Source organism: Rattus rattus, chromosome 2 (assembly GCF_011064425.1).
Source record: "Rattus rattus isolate New Zealand chromosome 2, Rrattus_CSIRO_v1, whole genome shotgun sequence".
Taxonomy (NCBI): domain Eukaryota; kingdom Metazoa; phylum Chordata; class Mammalia; order Rodentia; family Muridae; genus Rattus; species Rattus rattus.
Genome location: NC_046155.1, coordinates 98,151,501 through 98,170,710, shown reverse-complemented (window position 1 = coordinate 98,170,710; position 19,210 = coordinate 98,151,501). Strand labels below are relative to the sequence as shown.

Sequence of the window (19,210 nt, the reverse complement as noted above, 5' to 3'; positions counted from 1 at the left end):
CGACTTAGTTCTTGACCTCCTCGATTCTGGGCTGCCATGAGGTGGAAGGCTATGCTGATGGGAGCCACGGTAGATATTACCACGCTCATGGAGGGCAGGAATCAGAGAAAAACAAGCCTTGGAGAAGCACAAGATACCCCAAGGGCCTTCCCCAGGAAAGGGCTTCTTGTAGCCAGGCCTCACTCGTTCAAGTTTTGGCACCTCCCAGAACAGTGCCATCAGTTGGGACCTCTCCTTTAGTATGTGAACCATCCGAAAGGACACTGAATACTAGCACCATGCTTTACTTTTATGCATTTCTGAAATTGTCCATAATAAAAATACCAGTGATGATATCTCTCTACTCGGAGCAAGTGAATCACGATTTTTTTTTGTGTGTGAGTCTGACTGAGACAAGTCTTATCACAGAGAATGCTTACCTCCCAACAAAGTCAGCACAAGGGCAAACAAAGCAGTGTGCAGGGGTCTAAGAGCACATAGCAGACACAATGACAGAAGTTTGCATATGGGACCAGAACCCTGGTACATCCTGTCCCCTGTGCCTAGTGTCCCCCTGCACAAATCCATCCAATTAATTTTTAGGACTTCTTAGATTTAGAAGCATCCTTTCTCTCCTTTATAAAAAATATTTTTAAAGTTGATTTTTAAAGATTTATTTATTATATATAAGTACACTGTAGCTGTCTTCAGACACACCCAAAGAGGGCATCAGATCTCACATGGTGGTTGTGAGCCACCATGTGGTTGCTGGGATTTGAACTCAGGACCTCTGGAAGAGCAGCCAGTGCTCTTATAACCGCTGAGCCATCTCTCCAGCACCCCCTCTCCACCATTTTAAAAGTGTATAGTTTCTGTCCACTACATGTATGCGGGACTAATGGAGATCAGTAGAAAGCATTGGAACCTGTGGAACTGGAGTTACAGATGGTTGTTAGCTGCCATATGGGTGCAGAGAACTGAACCTGGGTCCTTTTTACAAGAGCAGCAAGGGTTCTAACTGCGGAACCAGCTCTCCAATCCTCTTTTGCTTTGATGGGAGATAAGGTCTCACTATGTAACCCTTGACCTTAAACTCCCATGATCCTCCAGCCTCAGCCTCTCATACTGGTATTATAAGCACATGCCACCACTAGTGGTTCATAAATACCCTTTTGCCTACTTAAGTTTGAGCTAGGTTTGTGACATCCAGCTTGGAAACAAGATAATCCTAACTAAAGGAACCCTAAATGCAATGACCACTATTACTCCCACCACCTGGAACAACTAAATGTTATTACCATTGTCTTCGTTACCAACCTTACTTATATCATCACCAGGTCCGTCACCATCAACATCTCATGGGTCAGTATCAACTGACTACACAGTATATGAAAAGCATCAGATCTTTGTCTATTGCTGCCGATCAGAGATGCATGAGACAGAGCTCTAGCTCTGAGCGTACTCCTGACCCACATGGAGGGGCCAGATGTACTGGCCATCTATCCACCATCTATAGAGATACTTGTTTAGGTGGCCAAGGGAGGTCCCAACACGCTAGCCAAGTACTAGACTAAGCAGGGACACATCCAGTTCACCTGACAGAGATGAGAGGAAGTGGTATAGGAGCCGGGCCTTGGAATATGATCAACCTATGCGAGAAGCCACCACAATGACTGTAAGTTCTCCCTCTAGAGTCAAAAACACTTGATTCAATCTTGGCTCTGTAATAAACTAGTTTTGTAAATTTGAGGATGTTATTTAACTTGTCTCTACCTCAATTTCCTCACCTGAAAAATGGGATGATAATCTCCTAGCTCATAAAACTGAGGGTTAGAGTGTGAAGAACAATGCCTGGCACCCAGTAAACACTAATTGTGTGTTATTATTCAGAAAAGTCAGTATGTTCTGGAGAAAAAACAGCCTCCACAAAGGTGCAGAATGGAAATGTACAAAGGTTATTTAGAGACCAGCGAGTAGACTTAAGAAACTGGCACAGAGGGAGCAGCTAGCAAGAGCAATACCCATAGCCTACAAAAGATCAGAGGCAAGGAAATGGCTTTGCAAATGTGTGTGTGTGTGTGTGTGTGTGTGTGTGTGTGTGTGTACATGTGTAGATGCATGCACATGTATGTACATGTGTGATTGTGTTCATGCATGTTTGAGACAGGGTCTTACTATGTAGCATGGCTAGCTAGAAGTTGCTATGTAGACATTCTGGCTACAACTCACAGAGACCGACTTGCTTCAACCTACTGAGGGCTGGAATGAAAAGCTTCCCCCATCATGCCCAGCTCCATTCTCTCTTAAGCCAAGATTTGAATCAAGTGCTTTTGACTCTAGAGGCAGAACTTGCAGTCATCATCATGGTGGCTTCTCATGTAGGGTGATCACATTCCAAGGCCCAGCTCCTATTCCCCTTCCTCTCATCTCTAACATCAGATGAGCACACAGGAAAGCATCCATATAAGGAATTTCCTGGAGGATAAGCAGGCAGCATCCTCATGTTGGACACTCAAAGCCTGTCTTTACAGAACTCCCAAGAAGAGCTGCTCTGAGCTATTCCTTTGATGTCAGGACCCAGGCAAGGCTCCTGGAGGGACACATGGGACAAACTCAAGGATGTAGAACTTACTGCTCTTTGACAGCCATGTTGGGTGGTAGAGAGGTGAGCCCGTTGCCTGTGAGCAGCAGCACACGGAGATGTGGCAGAATCCCCAGATCGCAGATGGCCTCCTCAGTCAGGCTGTTGAAGGAAAGGTCCAAGAACTGCCATGCAAAACAAGAGATGGGATAATAGAAGCAATGTATGACAACGATGCCCAAGTGTGAGCGGGGAGCCGGCTCTGCTCCTTTCCCTCCTCACTTCCAGGAACCCATCACTCACAGGAGAAAGTGTCTCGGGTTTGACATCCACAGCCTGTTGGAGCTGACTCAGTCCTCTTTGTCTTAGCTGCCACTGCAGTCTTTTCAGCAGACTCCTCCCTCCTCCCTGTTTGTCCTGCCAGTCACCCTTAGAATGTTTCTACTAGAAAAATGGCCCTGTCTTAGCACTGGAATCCCAGCCCCAGAAGGCCATCTCAAAGCTGCCTCCTTAGAAAATATTCCTCAAATCTTGGCTGGGTGGGCTACCTCCCTCCCCTGACTTTATCTGCTTTATCTAAACTATCCTAGGATATTTGTCCCAGTCTGCAGGGTCTTGAGACAGCTGGAGGTGTGTAAGAAAGAGGTGTGCCATGTATTTTGTCCGGCACACAGTGGAGGATTGGCCCTTTGAGGTCAGGAACCGTGTCACTGCAGCATGGTAGCCGTATAACTGAGCACAGGCCCTGGCACCAAGCAGATACACATGAAAGTGAGCTTAAATGAACTTGCTTAAAAAAGCAATGAGTCCAAATGCTCACTGCCCTCCTCTGCTGCTTTTGCTTCTGCTCTTCTGCTTCTGCTTCTTCTTCCCCCTCCTCTTCCTCCTCCTTTCTTCACCACCACTATCATCATCACCACCACCATCTCTTCATCCATTACCCCCATACTGAAGGCTTATTTTGTTCTTGTCCTCTGGGAAGTCCCAGTTTTCTTTGGCTGCAAACTGTCTATGTCTGTCTGCTAAGAAGGGATGCTGCTGGACTCTCAGCCTTCATCAGAGAAACTTCTTTTACAGTGGAGGTGGTTAGTTAACACAGAGACTCACAACTGGTCCAAGTGCAGAGAATAAGTGACAGTGTAGTGCTTGGTTCTAAATGGAACACCCATGTTCCCACCTCCAAGGCTAGGGCCATCACAGAAAAGGGGGTAGAAAGATTTTAAGAAACAAAGGCTGGGGAGGAATGTGGTGAAGCTGTCTTCTGGAGATGCCATGGATGGTGCACTCATGACATCACTGTAGTCATGGCTACCCGAACAGGACTGGACTCATCAACATCTCATCAGAGAAGAAGGAAAGGCATGTGGGGCCCCACCTGTCTCTGAAGGATCACTGGTAGCTATAGCAGCAGAGGCAGGGTGTCGGTGTGTTTTCAGTGGTGATGTTGTCCATTTCCTGGTAAATAACCTCCCCCCTATGCTCATGCAGGCAGCCCAGAGGCTATTGTGTGCTTCCCACACAAAGCAGGAAGGGATCTTGGGAAGAAGGGTTTTGGCAGGAAAGGAAAGGGGTGGAAACAGGGCACTAGGAGTGGAAAGGATTAAAGTTCATTGTATACATGCATGAAACAGTCAAAGGATAAGTAAAATTTAAAACAAAGAAGCAATATTTCTGGGATAGATGTCCAGACACACACAAGCCACAAAGGCAGTAACATCGCGGCAGGTTTCACAGAGAGGCAGCGTGTGTGCCATCCCCAGACCAAACTGTTAAAGGCAAAGAGAACTGAAGTGAGAGGGGCATGAGTCAGGAGGTAGCTGCCATGTTCTGAGAGCCCCAAAGGGTCTGGTTGCTTATCAGGGAAGCTTGTGGCAGAGGAGAGGTTTGATAAGACTGGCCAGGATGTGAAAGGTTCCAAGCACCAGGATGAAAGACGGGGCTTGAGGTGCACAGAACAGAGCCATCTCACTTGGCTGGAGCAAGGAGAGGAGCAAGGCCTGGGAAAGCACAGGCAAACATGGGGAATCCTTGTCTCTCATGGCTGTGTGTGGACTGCCAAGACCTAGATTTTACCTGCCCCCTTTGTGTCGCTCATGTTCCCTCCAACCTATTCCTCAGACAGCAGCCAGAACATGTTTTCTAAATTATGGCCCTGACCACAGCATACTCCAATCTCAAGCTCGGTGATTCCTATCGCATAAGATAGGTTTAGCTCCATAGCAAGGTGTCTAAGGCATCCCAAGGTCTGTTCTAATTCACCTCTCCAGGCTCATACACCTCTACAAATGCTCAGCTCTCACTCTCCACCCAACCACACTGAACAGATTCAGCGGTATTCAAGCTCAGGAGTTGGTGAACCAAGGTCAACAAGCCAAATCCAGCCTGATGCTCCTTTGTGGCTAGTGAGAAAAGAATGATCCTTATACTTCAAAAAATAAAAATATGAGGCCGGGATATGTAGTGTGTGTCTTTAATCTCAGCACTCAGGAGGCAGAGGCAGCTGGATCTCAGTGAGTTTGAGGCCAGCCTGATCTACAGAGTGAGTTTCAGGACAGCCAGGGATGCACACACAGAGAAACCCTGTTTCAGAAAATAAATAAAAAAGGAATAATGTGTCCAGGTTGGCAATGAGGAGTTCACATTTCAACATCTTGTTTGCCTCCTGTCAGGAGCCATCTAGGAGAGCCTAAGGCGAGTAGGTGACTTTCCTGGGAGTGCCCATCTTTTTTTTTTTTTTTTTCCCTCATGGCTTACAGTGGGCGAGGTCTGAGAGGCAAGGTCCCAAAAGACTTCATCTCAAGATTGCGTCTTGCAGCTGATATGCCTTTCCTGTAACTTTACATAGCCTATTGAGCAGGTTTCCTGCAGATCTACATAAAGATGAATTTCGTGAATTAATGTTGTTTAGATGAGTTAATGGTTTTATAGAATTCCTCACTTGATTCAAATAATTTTAGGAAGAAACATTTTAGGGATGGATTTAGTTGTTTTGCCAGAAAGATATAATAAAGTTAAAATCAAGAACTGAATGTGCCCAAGAACAAAATACTTATAGGAGGAAATACAGGGACAAAGAGTGGAGTGGGGACTGAAAAGGTCATCCAGAGACTGCCCACCTGGGGATCCATCCCATATGCAGCCACCAAACCCAGTCACTATTGCTAATGCTAAGTGCTTGCTGACAGGAGCCTAATATGGATGTCTCCTGAGAGGCTCTGCCAGAGCCTTTCTGATACAGATGAGGATGCTTGCAGCTAACCATTGGACTGAGCAGGGGGCCCCAATGGAGGAGTTAGAGAAAGGACTGAAGGAGTTGAAGGGGTTTGCAACCTCATAGAAAGAACAACAATATCAGCCAACCAGACACCCCACCCACCCACCCAGAGCTCTAAAGAACTAAACCACCAACCAAAGAGTACACAAGAAGGGACCCATGGCTACAGCCACATATGTAGCAGAGGATGGCATTGTCTGGCATCAATAGGAAGAGAAGCCCTTTGTCCTGTGAACTCTTGTTTCCTTGGTGTAGAGGAATGCTAGGGAAGTAAGGTGGGAGTGGGTGGATGGGAGTGGGAGCATCTTCACATAAGCAAGGGGAGGGGGGATGAGAGAGGGGATGGGAGAGGAGAGAAAGGGGAACATTTGAAATGCAAATATATGAAATATCCAAGAAAAAATAAACAAAAAATGAAAAAAGCATCAGTAGAATGTGCCCATTCTTCATAGAATAGTTACATAATAAAGAATACAATGAACCTTCCTAAGTACATTATAAAGAGAAATAGGCTTGGAGCAAATTTGTGATTAAGGAAAAACATTCATTCTAGGTCAGGTCCAAGGATGATGCTACAGGTATGGACCACGATAAAGCAAGGCCATGTGAAACTGTTGCTTTGAACTTATAATGAGCTTAAAGAATGAAACACTATTTTGAATTTATATTAACATCATTCTGTAACTCCCCTTTGTGTAACATTTTATCTATAAGGTACTTTTCTAAGAACTTTTGTCTATAAAAAGGTCAGAGAAAAGAAAGAAAGTGTGGCTTGGGGGAGCTCAGCCCCATCCATCCCACCAGATATATATGCCTGTTTGTTTATACATACATGTGTAGGTATATGTGTATGTACGTAAGCATGAATAAACATTGTAGACTTGATTGACACAGGTGGTTAGGCTTCTAGTGTGTGTGTGTGTGTGTGTGTGTGTGTGTGTGTGTATGTGTGTGTGTGCATATTTGCCCATGTAAAGGACTTTAATTCTTTTCCTCTCTGGTTCACGAAGAGTTCTAAACCTCTTGCCTGGCCACTGAGAGGTCCTTAGCCAGAGAGGAAAGAACCAGCACTTATCAGCACAAATAGGAAGAAAGTTAGAGTACGAGACCTATTGTGCTTATTAAAGCACAAATAATAAAATTATAAGGCCAGGGATTATCCGTCTTTAGCCTTTTTCGGACACTGCGTCCTACCTAGTACCATTCCCCTAAAGGTCGGGGCAGGCCCACAGCAGACTCCATACTGTCTGCAGTTCTTTCCTCTCACAGAAGGATGACTACTTATGACAGCCCCAACTACTAGTGAGCATATGGACTCAAAGAGTAACATACTTAGTTTCATGTTTCTTACACACACACACACACACACACACACACACACACACACACACACACACACATCTGTGAATCCTTATTCTAGCTACTTTGGCTAGGTCCAAATTAATGCTGGATCCAAATTTGCTTTCCATGAGGGGTAGCTCAAAGAAATAAAAATTGTAGAAGCATAGGTTGCAGAATGTTACAGCCAGCCCAGATTTTACAAAGGGAGAAACTTTATCCTCAAGGGCACGTTATTTGGACAAGGTAAAGGGTCAGCAGGACCAGGGTGAGAAAGAATGCCTTCTGGCTGCTGGGGCTGGGGTCCTGCTGGATGGTTTTCAGATTTGTAAACCCAAAATCAAGTCCCAGCAAAGTCAAGTATTCCAAAACTGACTCTGGAGGAATTCCACTCTGGGCCTCTCCCCTTGGGGCAGGCTCTCTGACAGACGAGGACAGAAGATTACTAGCCTGGCTGCTGTATCTGGCTGAGTCACATTGAGTTTTATTACACATCAAAGTACTCATTACTGTGAGATGCAAATTCAGGATGTTTGACATGTTTATCTTTTACCCTAGGGAGACCCTGCAAATCACAGAGAGACAAGAACAAACGACCAGTCCAGAGATTTCCTTTCCTCATTTATATTCTGCATCCTAAAACAAGTCTGTTTTCTTTATAGACAAATTCCTTTGGATAAGGCTGGGTCTGCAGGAGAATCTTCATCAGATGCCATCAAAGTATAAAGTGGGTCACATAAAAAAAATCAACCATGACTAACATTTGAACCCAAGCTAGTTACTTGTAGGGTCAAAGTGTGTGATCATAGCCCTCTGGTACCTGTGTTGTGTTTTGAGGAAAGAGGAAGGAGGAAGGAGGAAGGAGGAAGGAGGAAGGAGGAAGGAGGAAGAAGAAGGAGGGAAGAGGGAGGAGGGAGGAGGAAGGAGGGAGGAGGAGGGAGGAAGGAGGAAGGAGGAAGGAGGAAGGAGGAAGGAGGAAGGAGGAAGGAGGAAGGAAGGAGGAAGGAGGAAGGAGGAAGGAGGAAGGGGGAAGAAGAAGGAGGGAGGAGGAAGGAGGGAGGAGGGAGGAGGAAGGAGGAAGGAGGAAGGAGGAAGGGGGAAGAGGAAGGAAGGAAGGGGGAGGAGGGAGGAGGGAGGAGGGAGGAGGAAGGAGGGAGGAGGAAGGAGGAAGGAGGAAGGAAGGGGGAGGAGGAAGGAGGAGGAGGTGGAGGAAGGAGGAAGGGGAAGGAGGAAGGAGGAAGGAGGAAGGAGGAAGGAGGAAGGAGGAAGGGGGAAGAAGAAGGAGGGAGGAGGGAGGAGGAAGGAGGAAGGAGGGAGGAGGGAGGAGGGAGGAGGGAGGAGGAAGGAGGAAGGAGAATGACAAGGTTCAAGGCAAAATATACAACTCTTGGTTCAGACTGTTCTCTGAAAAAGTCAAAGAACAATGGAAGTCTATAGGAGAGCCCTGGGCCCAGAGGTTGGGGAAATGCTCTCTGGATCTCTCATGTCTAGGATCTACTTCCCACTGTCAACACCAAATTATAGTACAGAAAGATGCTTTAACACAGCTCCAAGCTGCATCAGTCACTTCCATTGGGTTTTATTGGTCTTTGAGAGTTTGCCTACTGAATAATAAGTCTGAGGACCAACTCATGTCCCAAGTCAGAGCAAACTGCTGTCATCTTCGATGTGACTTGAAAAGTCACATGGAGAGAAGTCAGTTTTGCATTCAGCACAGGATGTTTTCAGAGTGTGAGGACATACCCACCATCTTGGGATGATATTCATTTCAGTATGTTAAAAGTGTTTGCAAACATAAAATATATAAAGGCATAAAACAAATGGCATATACAGGCCATCAACTCTTTGAAAAGGTCAGTTTCCCTAAAACAAGTTAAGGGAGGCGCATATGAAGCATGGCTGGCCTTTGATGCTTGCAGATTTAAGCTAACAGCACGTAAACATGTTGCTAAGGCGTGAATGGAGACGCTTTACTATATGGTCAGCACACAGGGAAGGGCACACTACTCGGGGAGACAGGGAGCCTGGCCAGGGGGCTGGGTCCCACTTCTGGCACTATTCTCCAACTCATGTGTGCAGTGATTCTCAGGTAGTGGCAAAACCTTCACTCCCTTGTAAAAAAAAATGTGGCCCTTGAGCCCTTATCAAAGTCAGAAGAGGAAACAAGTATGCGGCTGTGCAAAGCAGACTTTCTGTACTTTCTATCCCACAGTTCTGAGAACAGCTAGGGATGTGCATGGGATGAGCCCATGCCTCGAGTGTGCTGCTGAATCAGGAGCCCTGTTTGCCCATCCTCATCTCTGGGTCAAGGGACCAGATGTACAGCCTTACTCCCCCAGTCCACTGGGACCAACCTCACTTACTGAGGTCACAGTATATCTTTGGTATCGGTCCACAAAGTCTCTAGCTCACTGTACCTAGCTCTTAACCTGGGTCCACAGCTCTTCAAACACCTAAGGAGATGTATCTCCTATGAAACTCTTCCTTCTATGATAATCCATTTAAACTCACTTTTCTATTCTTCTGTACTTGAATGGCCCTTGGCACTTATATTCCAGGGTCAGACAGCTTGGCCATAGTTATCTGTCTGCCATCAGTACTACTAACACTATTACCACCATCACCACTATCACCACCATCACCACCATCACCACCACCACCACCATCATCCCCATAATCATCATCCCCATCACCATCATCATCATCACCACCACCACCACCACCACCACCACCACCACCATCATCATCATCACATCACATCACCACCACCCTCTCCAGAGGCCAGTGCCATGAAGCATGAACCTAGCAGTGAAAGCCCAAAGAAGCTTTCCTCAAAGTCACAATGTGTCATTATCCCTATACTCATTCCTGACAAGGGAACAGGTAGGATCAAAAACTTCCTACCTCCAACTTACTTCCAATGTCTTGAAGTCTCCATATTTCACATAGACCATCTTGATGCCATTGAACGCAAGCTCCAACTCCTTTAGGGTTGGAAATGTGTGAAAGACATCTACATGGGAACAGAAAGAGAATCTTGAGCTTGAAAATGCTTAAAGAGAAGGATACTAATAATGACCATTCACTGCACTTCCAGCCGTGGAAGATGCTTTATATCTCAGACCTCAGATCTCTAACCATAAGGCTGGAGACATGGCTTGGGGTTAAGAGAATTTACTGCTCTTGTAGAAGACCAGAGTTTAGTTCCCAGCACCCATATTGGGTGGCTTCCCACTGCCATTACTCCAGCTCTAGGGGTTCCAATGACCTCTCCTGGCCCCAAGGGATCCTGCATTCATGCATACAGGCACACGCACATGCACATGCACACACTGCATATACACACATAACAGAAAATGATCTTTTAGAAAGATTTAAATCTCTGCCACTCTCACTGATAGGAATTGTGGCGTCCATTCTATGGCTGAGGAAATGGCAGCTCAGGCAGGGTAAGTGACTGGTTAGAAATAAGGTTGCTTAGCAGTGGGAAAACTAAGGATTGAATGTAAGTCTGTTCAGATGCAAGGCCTGCCCATTGAAAAATGACCTCTGTTCTTTTTTTTTTCTTTCCAGTCCAGGACCAACCTGAGGGTCTTGAGCATGCTAGGCAAACTCTATCCCACTGAGCCACACTCCTAGATAACCTCTATTATTTATGATTAGAGATGCTAACACGGCCACCCCAAATAGTCAAACATCACTGGGAAAAATGTTCCTTTAATTCCAACATTTAGTGTCAACTGTTTAAAATTTCATATATATATATATATATATAATATTTTTCTCATGTATGTATTGAAATACAGTCTTTCTCTTATAAAAACGGAACACATGCTGTACTGTGGCTTTTCTCCTTTAATGGTATGACTTGAAAATTATTCCATGTCAAATTTGTCCAAAGTCCTAGTTACCTTTCTAGTATACACATGCACTAGCTTTTCCTGTTGGTAGTATTTAACCTATGTAGGAAGGAGGTAATCAAACACTCCCTCTTGCATGAAAACTGGATCTTAGATTCACTTTCTAAGCCTGTTTCCCTGGTAACCTGAAGCATATGCTATGGTAACTGTGTTACTAGGCAACTATTGCTTGTGGTAAAAATGATTGCAGAGGTAAATTGTGTCTGGACCAGGAGAAAGTATAAATTATAAATACCGGAAGAAGGGGACACTTCTCTTTAAGTGGTGACTCCTATCATCAGACATGTCCTTCATGGGAATGCTGTAATACAGACCTACAGAATGGCACCTTGGTTCCTGTGTTGAGATTTCCTGGCAAGGGTGATTCTTACATTTACTCAATGAGAGTTTCTGTCCACCACCCAGGGTGACTTCTTAGCCAGCGGGCAGCCCTGCAAGACAGCCACCCATGGGGGCTCCACAGTAGGACTCCTGAAGCTGTACAATGGAGGTATAGTGTACAATCACTTAGAACCTTCTAAGTGAACCTGGTGTACTATGTAGCCTACAAAAGCTTGTGGGTCAGGATGCTCAGTGAAGGCTAACAAGAGATTGACTGGGGAAATTCCCCGTGTAAGACTCTCTCTGTAGAATATATTCCTAGAAATGGAATTACTAAAGGCAGTGACTACCTAAACTTTTAAAGGCCGGCTGGTCGGTCGGTCGGTCGGTCGGTCGGTCGGACTACCTACCTACCTACCTACCTACCTACCTACCTACCTACCTACCTACCTACCTACCTACCTATCTATCTATCTATCTATCTATCTATCTATCTATCTATCTATCTACCCACCTACCTACCTACCTACCTACCTACCTACCTACCTACCTACCTACCTACCTACCTATCCTATCTATCTATCTATCTATCTATCTATCTATCTATCTATCTATCTATCTATCTGTATGTGTTCCTGTGTGGTGTTGTGTGCGGTGAGTACATGCAGAAGCCCATGAGGCTAGAAGACATTACTGGATCCCCTGGAACTGGAGTTGTAGGTGGCTGTGAGTGGCCCCCATGGGTACTAGAAATTGAACCTGGGTCCTTTGCAAAGGCAGCAAATGTTCTTAGCAGCTGATCCAGATCTCCAGCCCTGTCTTAAATTTTAAGAGACTACCAAATTTCCTCCAAGGAGTCATACTGCTTTCTGATATTTGACTTTCACTGGGAGTCTACACTGCCTCCCCAGGGCTGGTTGTGGTTAGTGTTTTTCATACTTGCCAATATTTGAAGGACATAAAACTGTGTCCTGGTGCTATTTTCTTCCTCAGTGAGGCTGGTCATCTATTCACAGGCCTTTTGGCCTGCTTATACCAAGGCATCTCCTAGCAGACTACACTTTCTTCTAAGGCAGGGACCTCATTAGATGCTTTGATAGAAGCTCCCCTCTCACTGAGACAAACTAGAACTGTCTCTGAGTATCCCCTTGATTCCTCCCTTTCCTTATATCCTTACAGGTTGCCAAGCCCCAGGATGCCCACCTCTTCCAGATCATCTCTCAATCCCCTTCACTCCTCCATCTCAAGCTTCATCTCCCTCCATGGAAAACCCCTCCTCACTGAGCTTCCCTGGTTAAAAGCCTTCCATGCCTCTTCTGTCTGGAGGACAACGTTCAAAGCTCTGGATGATCAAGTCCCTGCCAATGTGTCTAGCCTCAGTTTTTTCTCCTCCTGTATGCCTTGTACACAATCTTCCTGACCAGGCAGTACCATTCCACAGATGCCCCTCAACCCAAAGCACTTTTCCCAACTCCTGAGTGTGTGTGTGTGTGTGTGTGTGTGTGTGTGTGTGTGTGTGTGTGTGTGTGTGTGTGTGTGTGGTGAGTACATGCAGGTGTCAGAGGACAGTTTGTCAGGAGATGGTTCCTTCCCTCCTGGGAGTCTCGGGGATCAAATGCAGGCCACCAAACTTGGCAGTAGGTGCTTGAACCTATTTGATTGGCCATCTTGCTGGCCCAGTGTATTTATTTTTTGATCATGTCTTAAGTGCTCTTTCCTAGAGTTCCTGACTCACTGGACTGGGTTAAAGTCGCTCTGATATGCTTGCCTGGTGTCTCCTGATCTCCCTGCTTCTATGTACCCTGGTTTTAGTCTGAATCCGAGCCCATTCTAATCCAGTGTGCTTCCACACAGTCCTGCACCAGCAGGGGTCACTGTAGGTCTGCTGAATTACTAAGGCCTTTTTTCTCACTGGAGAGTGCAAGGTGGCCTGCCCAAGCTGAAGAGGATTGTCTGTGTATGTGGAGAGGAGCTTCGGCTGAGGGAAACCCTTGCTGAGTGACAGCACCGCTCCAGAGTTGAGATCTGTGATCTCTCCAGAGCCATTTCCTGGCCATGAGAGGCCAATCCTAGGTGGATAGACAGACAAATCCTAACATAAGTGCTTTGCAGGCTGGGAGGACAGTTTCTGAGAAGAGAAAGCTTACCTAGGGGCAGCAGGTTTTCAGAGGCATTGATATAAATCACAGACGTAAAGTGTTTGAAGTCCTTTTCCTTTGCCTGTCAGAAAGCATTCCAGAGAAACACAGGATTAGTTCCCTGCCTGGGAGCCTCGCAGAAACACCAGAGCAGCTGTCCAGAGGACAAATGCCTAAAAGGGACTAAGAAACATTCTTAGTGCAAGAGCAGACACGTGGGGAGGGTTGTGGGGACTTTTCTGTTTTCTTCTACCCTGAAATACTTCAAATGTATCAAAAAGCAGAGAGAGTGATACTTTGAAGATGTGCACCTTGACCCAGTTTTAACAGACCTGAGTCTAAACTGTCTAAACTTGAAAGAAACTATTAGAAGACTTATGACCTCTATTACCACACCCTCAATGTTGTCTCCTCAAACCCCAGGCCTCATCTCTGTTCTGGGTTTTTATGTATGTAACACACACACCAACGTTTATACCCATCAATTATACATAGGGTTATTTACATGTTTTAAAACTTTATACTCATACTATGGTGTGAATGTGTCTTTTTATTTGAGAGTATGGCTTTGAGATTTATCTGAGATGTGTATAGCTCTTTGGAGATTAATATGTGTTGCTACACATAGGTCCAATTCGTCCATTTGAATTCCTTGCTTGAGTATATGACAAGTTATCCTCTTCTGCTGTGTACACATCAAAACTTCCATCGTTATGAACAAGAAGCTACAACCAATCTTGTAACATTCTTTCCCATCATAAGAGTTTCTGTACCCCTACCATACAACTGGTTAGCTTATGTGGTGGGAATTCCACACAAGGAATTAGACTCTACCAAACTCCCTGGCCAATTCTCACCATGTTCTATGGCCTAGTCTCAAAACAGATTCTTTTTTTTTTTTTTTTTTTTTCTCGGAGCTGGGGACCGAACCCAGGGCCTCAAGTGCTCTACCACTGAGCTAAATCCCCAACCCCATCAAGAACAGATTCTTTTTTTTTTCTCTCTCTTTTTTTCGGAGCTGGGGACCGAACCCAGGGCCTTGCGCTTACTAGGCAAGCACTTTACCACTGAGCTAAATCCCCAACCCCAAGAACAGATTCTTAAGGTGAATTTTTCTAGTTCACAGAATACCAAATTTATAGCAAAGTTTGTGTATGAATATTTTTCCGCCCTGTCTGCCCACCTCTTCTCCCTTTTTCTACATAATTAATTTCTAGTTCCCGGTACCGTGGAAGTGCCACACACAAACCAAAGCATCCGGGTCCCCTGACATCAGGTTCCATCACGCCTTTGATGCTGGCCTCACCTTGGAGAACTTCATGCCACTCACGTTGATAGTGCAAAGTTCTGATGGCTTTCTGGCAGAGTGGTGCTTGAGCTGGAACAGAGGACACAGAGTTGGTCCCCAAGGTCCTAACAGAATTTAATGAGTTGAGTTCAGCAGAATGACTTCTGCTGAGCGTTCTCTCCCGGGTACTCTCATAGATTTGCCATTTGTTTGCCTGCACACTCGTTCACTCATTCATTCGTTCGCCAAGTATAAACTGAGCACAACCTAGGGCATGGACTGTACTGACTATATTAACAAACTTCTGTTTAGCCCTAATTGAATGCCCCTTTAATGTAAGTAGCGCTTCTTAATACCTATTATTGTGTTAAAGGGGTTAGCTCTCTCTTCCAGTATTACTTTAAAGAGTTTAGTTCCCCCTTTTAATGAGATTAAGAGATGAAAGGCCATATAGCTAGAACATGACGGATCTATGATTTGGATTCAATCTGTACTCATTAAACTATGCCTTTTTTTGCCTGCCATATGTCACTGTACATAATGAAAAAGTTAGGATCAGATATCAGCTTCAGAATATCTCCTAGTTTAGTGCTGCAGAATTCCTTGTCCCACCCATCCTGGTCTATCCCATAAGATGCCTATTATGAAGAGACTTTAAACAGGCTCAGGGAAGACAGTGGGGAAGCAGCAGATGCCTTCCAAACTTTCTCAGAGTGACCACTGAGTGGGAAGGCAAATAACAAGTACTTAGAAATGTAATGATTGTTTTAAAGGAAAAATGCAAGATTCGTGGGCTATGGAAACAGGAGGCCCCAACCTCAGTCTTAAAGGGAGGAAACATTTCCTTGAGGATGTGATTTTCCAGCTGAGAGAGAAGCTATAGGAGATGATCCTATGAAGTGGGCAGGAAGTGTGAAGGTGTTTTTAGAGCGGGAGTTATGAGACCATGTGGATCCACACTTGCTCTGGACAAGGGAGTGGATTAAGTAGGGACTGACACCAGTTTCATGAAGATCAGCATGTCTGACCTACTTAGAAGGGATAAGAAGACAGAAGAGAATACTGTGCCAGGTGTTGTTAATGACCTTTTCAATAATCGCTCATCTACATCGCCTCTGTTAGAGGCCACTACGGTCATTGACCATCTGTAAAGTGGAGCCTCAGTGCAGCCCCCAGGACAAGTCTTAAGCCATCCCACCATCGCAGCCAACTGTTAAGGCCTCACCCCTCCACCCAACAATTGGTCAGGCCAATGCAATGCTGGCTGCTGAGAGTCAGGGTGGGTGACCAGCTTAAAGATGCCTTCTATTCTAAAGACAGGCATGGTCCAATGGCGGCCTCTTCTCTACCTCTGGATGTTGTCTTCTTTCTCTGTGTATGTGATGACCAGAGCTGCTGCCATTTTGGAATGATGAAGGGAGTCAGCCCAAGAAAACAAGAGCATGCTGAGAATGATGGAGCAGAAAGATGGAAGGCAGCTGAGCTTGGGGGAATGGCCTTTACAGAATAGATCCCAAGCAATGCCTCAGACTTCCGGGTGACAGAGAAGCAGTCTAGATTTATTGTGTTGTTGTTGTTGTTGTTGTTGTTGTTGTCAGCAGCAGCAGCTGTACGTGAGGATGTGTGCACGCATGCACATACCATGCCATACATGTGAAGGTTAGGGCACAGTTTTTGGGAGTTGGTTCTCTCCTTTCACCTTTCCTCCTGGGGATCAAACTCAGTTGTTAGGCCTTGAAGAGCAGGAGCTTTTACCCACTGAGCCATCTCCGTGATCCTAAAGAAAAGCATTCTAATTGGTTTGAACAGTTGAGAGCTACGTGGTTAGCCCAGTAAGAGACAAAGGAGGCCTGGTTCAGAGTTGAAGCAGAAGACCTGAAGGGAAGTAGGCTCCATGACTGTTTAATAGAAGTTCCAGGACTTGGTAGAGTGGGAACGTGGAGAGAGGGGAAGAGGCAAGTATTTTTTTTTTTTTTTGGAGCTGGGGACCGAACCCAGGGCCTTAGCAAGCGCTCTACCACTGAGCTAAATCCCCAACCCTGGAAGAGGCAAGTATTAACTAAAACTCCTGGTTACTAGCTTGGTGACTGGCTAGTTAGTGCCTACCCAGAGGTAACGTTACCCAAAATGATGTATTTGGTGATGTGGGGTTAATGGGATATGTGCGGTAGTATAATCTGAGGTGCCAGTGAATTGAGAGGCAGCACAGAGATCCCGTTGCTCTGAAAAGCATTCTCATTGTTCCCTCCATCCAAAGCAGCAATGCAGGTAACAAACCATGCCGGTTAATATGGGAACTCACATGGACAGTCCCCCATCCCACACTCAAGTGCTAGACATACTAGGATGCAAAAACAGGGACCTCCAAACACTTCATTTATAATTTTAAAAATTAACTTTTTATATACATCTGGGCATTTGCCTGTATATACATCTCTGTATCACTTGTGTGGTGGTTTGAATATGCTTGGCCCATAGGGAGTGGCACTATTAGGTGTGGCTTTGTTGGAGGAAGTGTGGCCTTGTTGGAGGAAGTGTGTCACTGTTGTGGTGGGCTTTGAGACCCTCCTCCTAGCTGCCTTGAAGTCAGTCTTCTGTTTGCCTTCGGAACAAGATGTAGAACTCAGCTCCTCCAGTACCATGCCGGTCTGGATGCTACCATGCTTCCATCTGCCAGCTTTCCGCCATGATGATAACGGAAGCAGTAAGCCAGTCCCAATTAAATGTTGTCTTTATAAGACCTGACTTTCTCTTGGTGTCTCTTTAAGGCGATGGAAACCCTAACTAAGGCATCTGCAGATGTTAGAAGAGGGTTTCAGATCCCCTGGAGCTGGAGTTACAGATGTCCTGAACGGTGGGTGCTGGGAAGTGAAACTGAGTACTCTGGAAGAACAACTATTGTTCTCAAGCCCTGAGACATCTCTCCAGCCCTCAAGTCCCTCGTCTAAAATGGTGCAGTGTTTGTTTGTTTTTAACCTTATGCATATCCTCCTATATACTTCCAATCATCTCTGGGTTATTGATAATACCCAATACATGTAATATATGTATAGTGCAATAATATGTAAACAGTTGTCATGCCATATGGCTTAGGGACTAGGAAGACAAGAGTGTGCACATGTGTATTGCATACTTTTGCTTTGTTTTTCAAACATTTCAGTATGTGGTTGTTAGACTCTGTGGATGAGGAACAGTGGATATGCAGGGTTAGTTGTATTTGGGAATGAGGGGACAAAAGAACACTGTGGAGTGACGTGGTCTGCCCCACCTCAGTACTGCTGTTTTTGTCCTCTGAACTCCCAATGAGGAGAGGTCCTAACAGAGAGACAAATCCCACAGGCTCTGCAGGAAGCTTGTGCTGCTCAGTGAGGGAGGTGGGGCCAGGCTCAGTGAGGGGGTGGAGCCAGGCTCAGCGAGGTGGGTGGGGCCAGGCTCAGTGAGGTGGGTGGGGCCAGGCACATTCTCTTGCAGCCTCTGATAGACAAGTCTTGGGACTTACCAGCAGAATGTGGGAAGAGCCAGGCTGCCAGAGCTCTTCTCAGGGAACAACGGGAGCCCATGCTGCCCATTTGTATTAATTTACAAAATCCATCTTTCTTTGCAAAGCTACTGAAGCGTTGCATAGAACAGATGTGAAACTGCCTGGCTGGTCTCCAAACTACCATTCCAGGTCTCTTCAGAGAGACTGCCTCAGGCCTGGAGTCCTCCTACTTCCAGACAGATGCTAACACCAAAGGACAAAGGCTGTGGGAAAGCAGGACCTCCCTGGTCTCACCAGCTCCTGGGGAAGTCACCATAGAGCAGAGCACAGCATGGCACACAGGAGTCTCTCACTTCTCCTCAGCACTGGCATAGGTTCCTCAGTTTACCTGTTATTTCTGAAACACTCTTGCCTTTCCAACTGATATTGGATTTTTCACTTTGTAAAATGTTTTTTGCCTCTTAGAGCCAGGGTCTCACTAAGTAGGTTCACAGAGATCCATCATCTCTGCCTCCCAAGTAGAGAAATTAAAGGTATGTGCCACCCTGTCTGGCCATGTTACATCATATAAAGGTACAGGTTTTGGAGTCCGTAGATCAGGGTCCTGGTCTGGCTATTTACTGGCTGTATGGGGGGCCTCTTTTCCTTGTCTACCAGCGGGAACAATATAGTAAGGGTAGCAGTGCTGGGCCTGTCTCGCAGGGTGGACACAAAGGCTTCACATGTCAAAGGAACTCCCAGGGTTATTTCCTCAGCAGCCACAGTGCACAGCCAGAGTGCCACGTCACTCTCAGAGCTCCAAGTTGGGTAGGAGTAGTGGTCCCCGGCAAGACAAGTCCTTGCCCCTAGTCAGATGAATCAGGAGAATCTTCATATTCCTCCCTTCCCCT

The 19,210-nt window shown here is 45.8% G+C and overlaps 1 protein-coding gene across 1 annotated transcript in view; it reads right to left on the bottom strand.

Moving 5' to 3' along the window:
• Positions 1-19,210, bottom strand: part of Xrra1 (X-ray radiation resistance associated 1) — a 64,929-nt gene that overhangs the window by 31,654 nt on the left and 14,065 nt on the right. Inside the window, exons 5-8 of the mRNA XM_032893028.1 lie at positions 14,858-14,929; positions 13,561-13,633; positions 10,088-10,185; positions 2,612-2,745 (exon numbers count right to left, since the gene is read on the bottom strand). Coding sequence (XP_032748919.1) covers positions 2,612-2,745; positions 10,088-10,185; positions 13,561-13,633; positions 14,858-14,929 — 377 coding nt within the window. The remainder of the gene's footprint in view (positions 1-2,611; positions 2,746-10,087; positions 10,186-13,560; positions 13,634-14,857; positions 14,930-19,210) is intronic.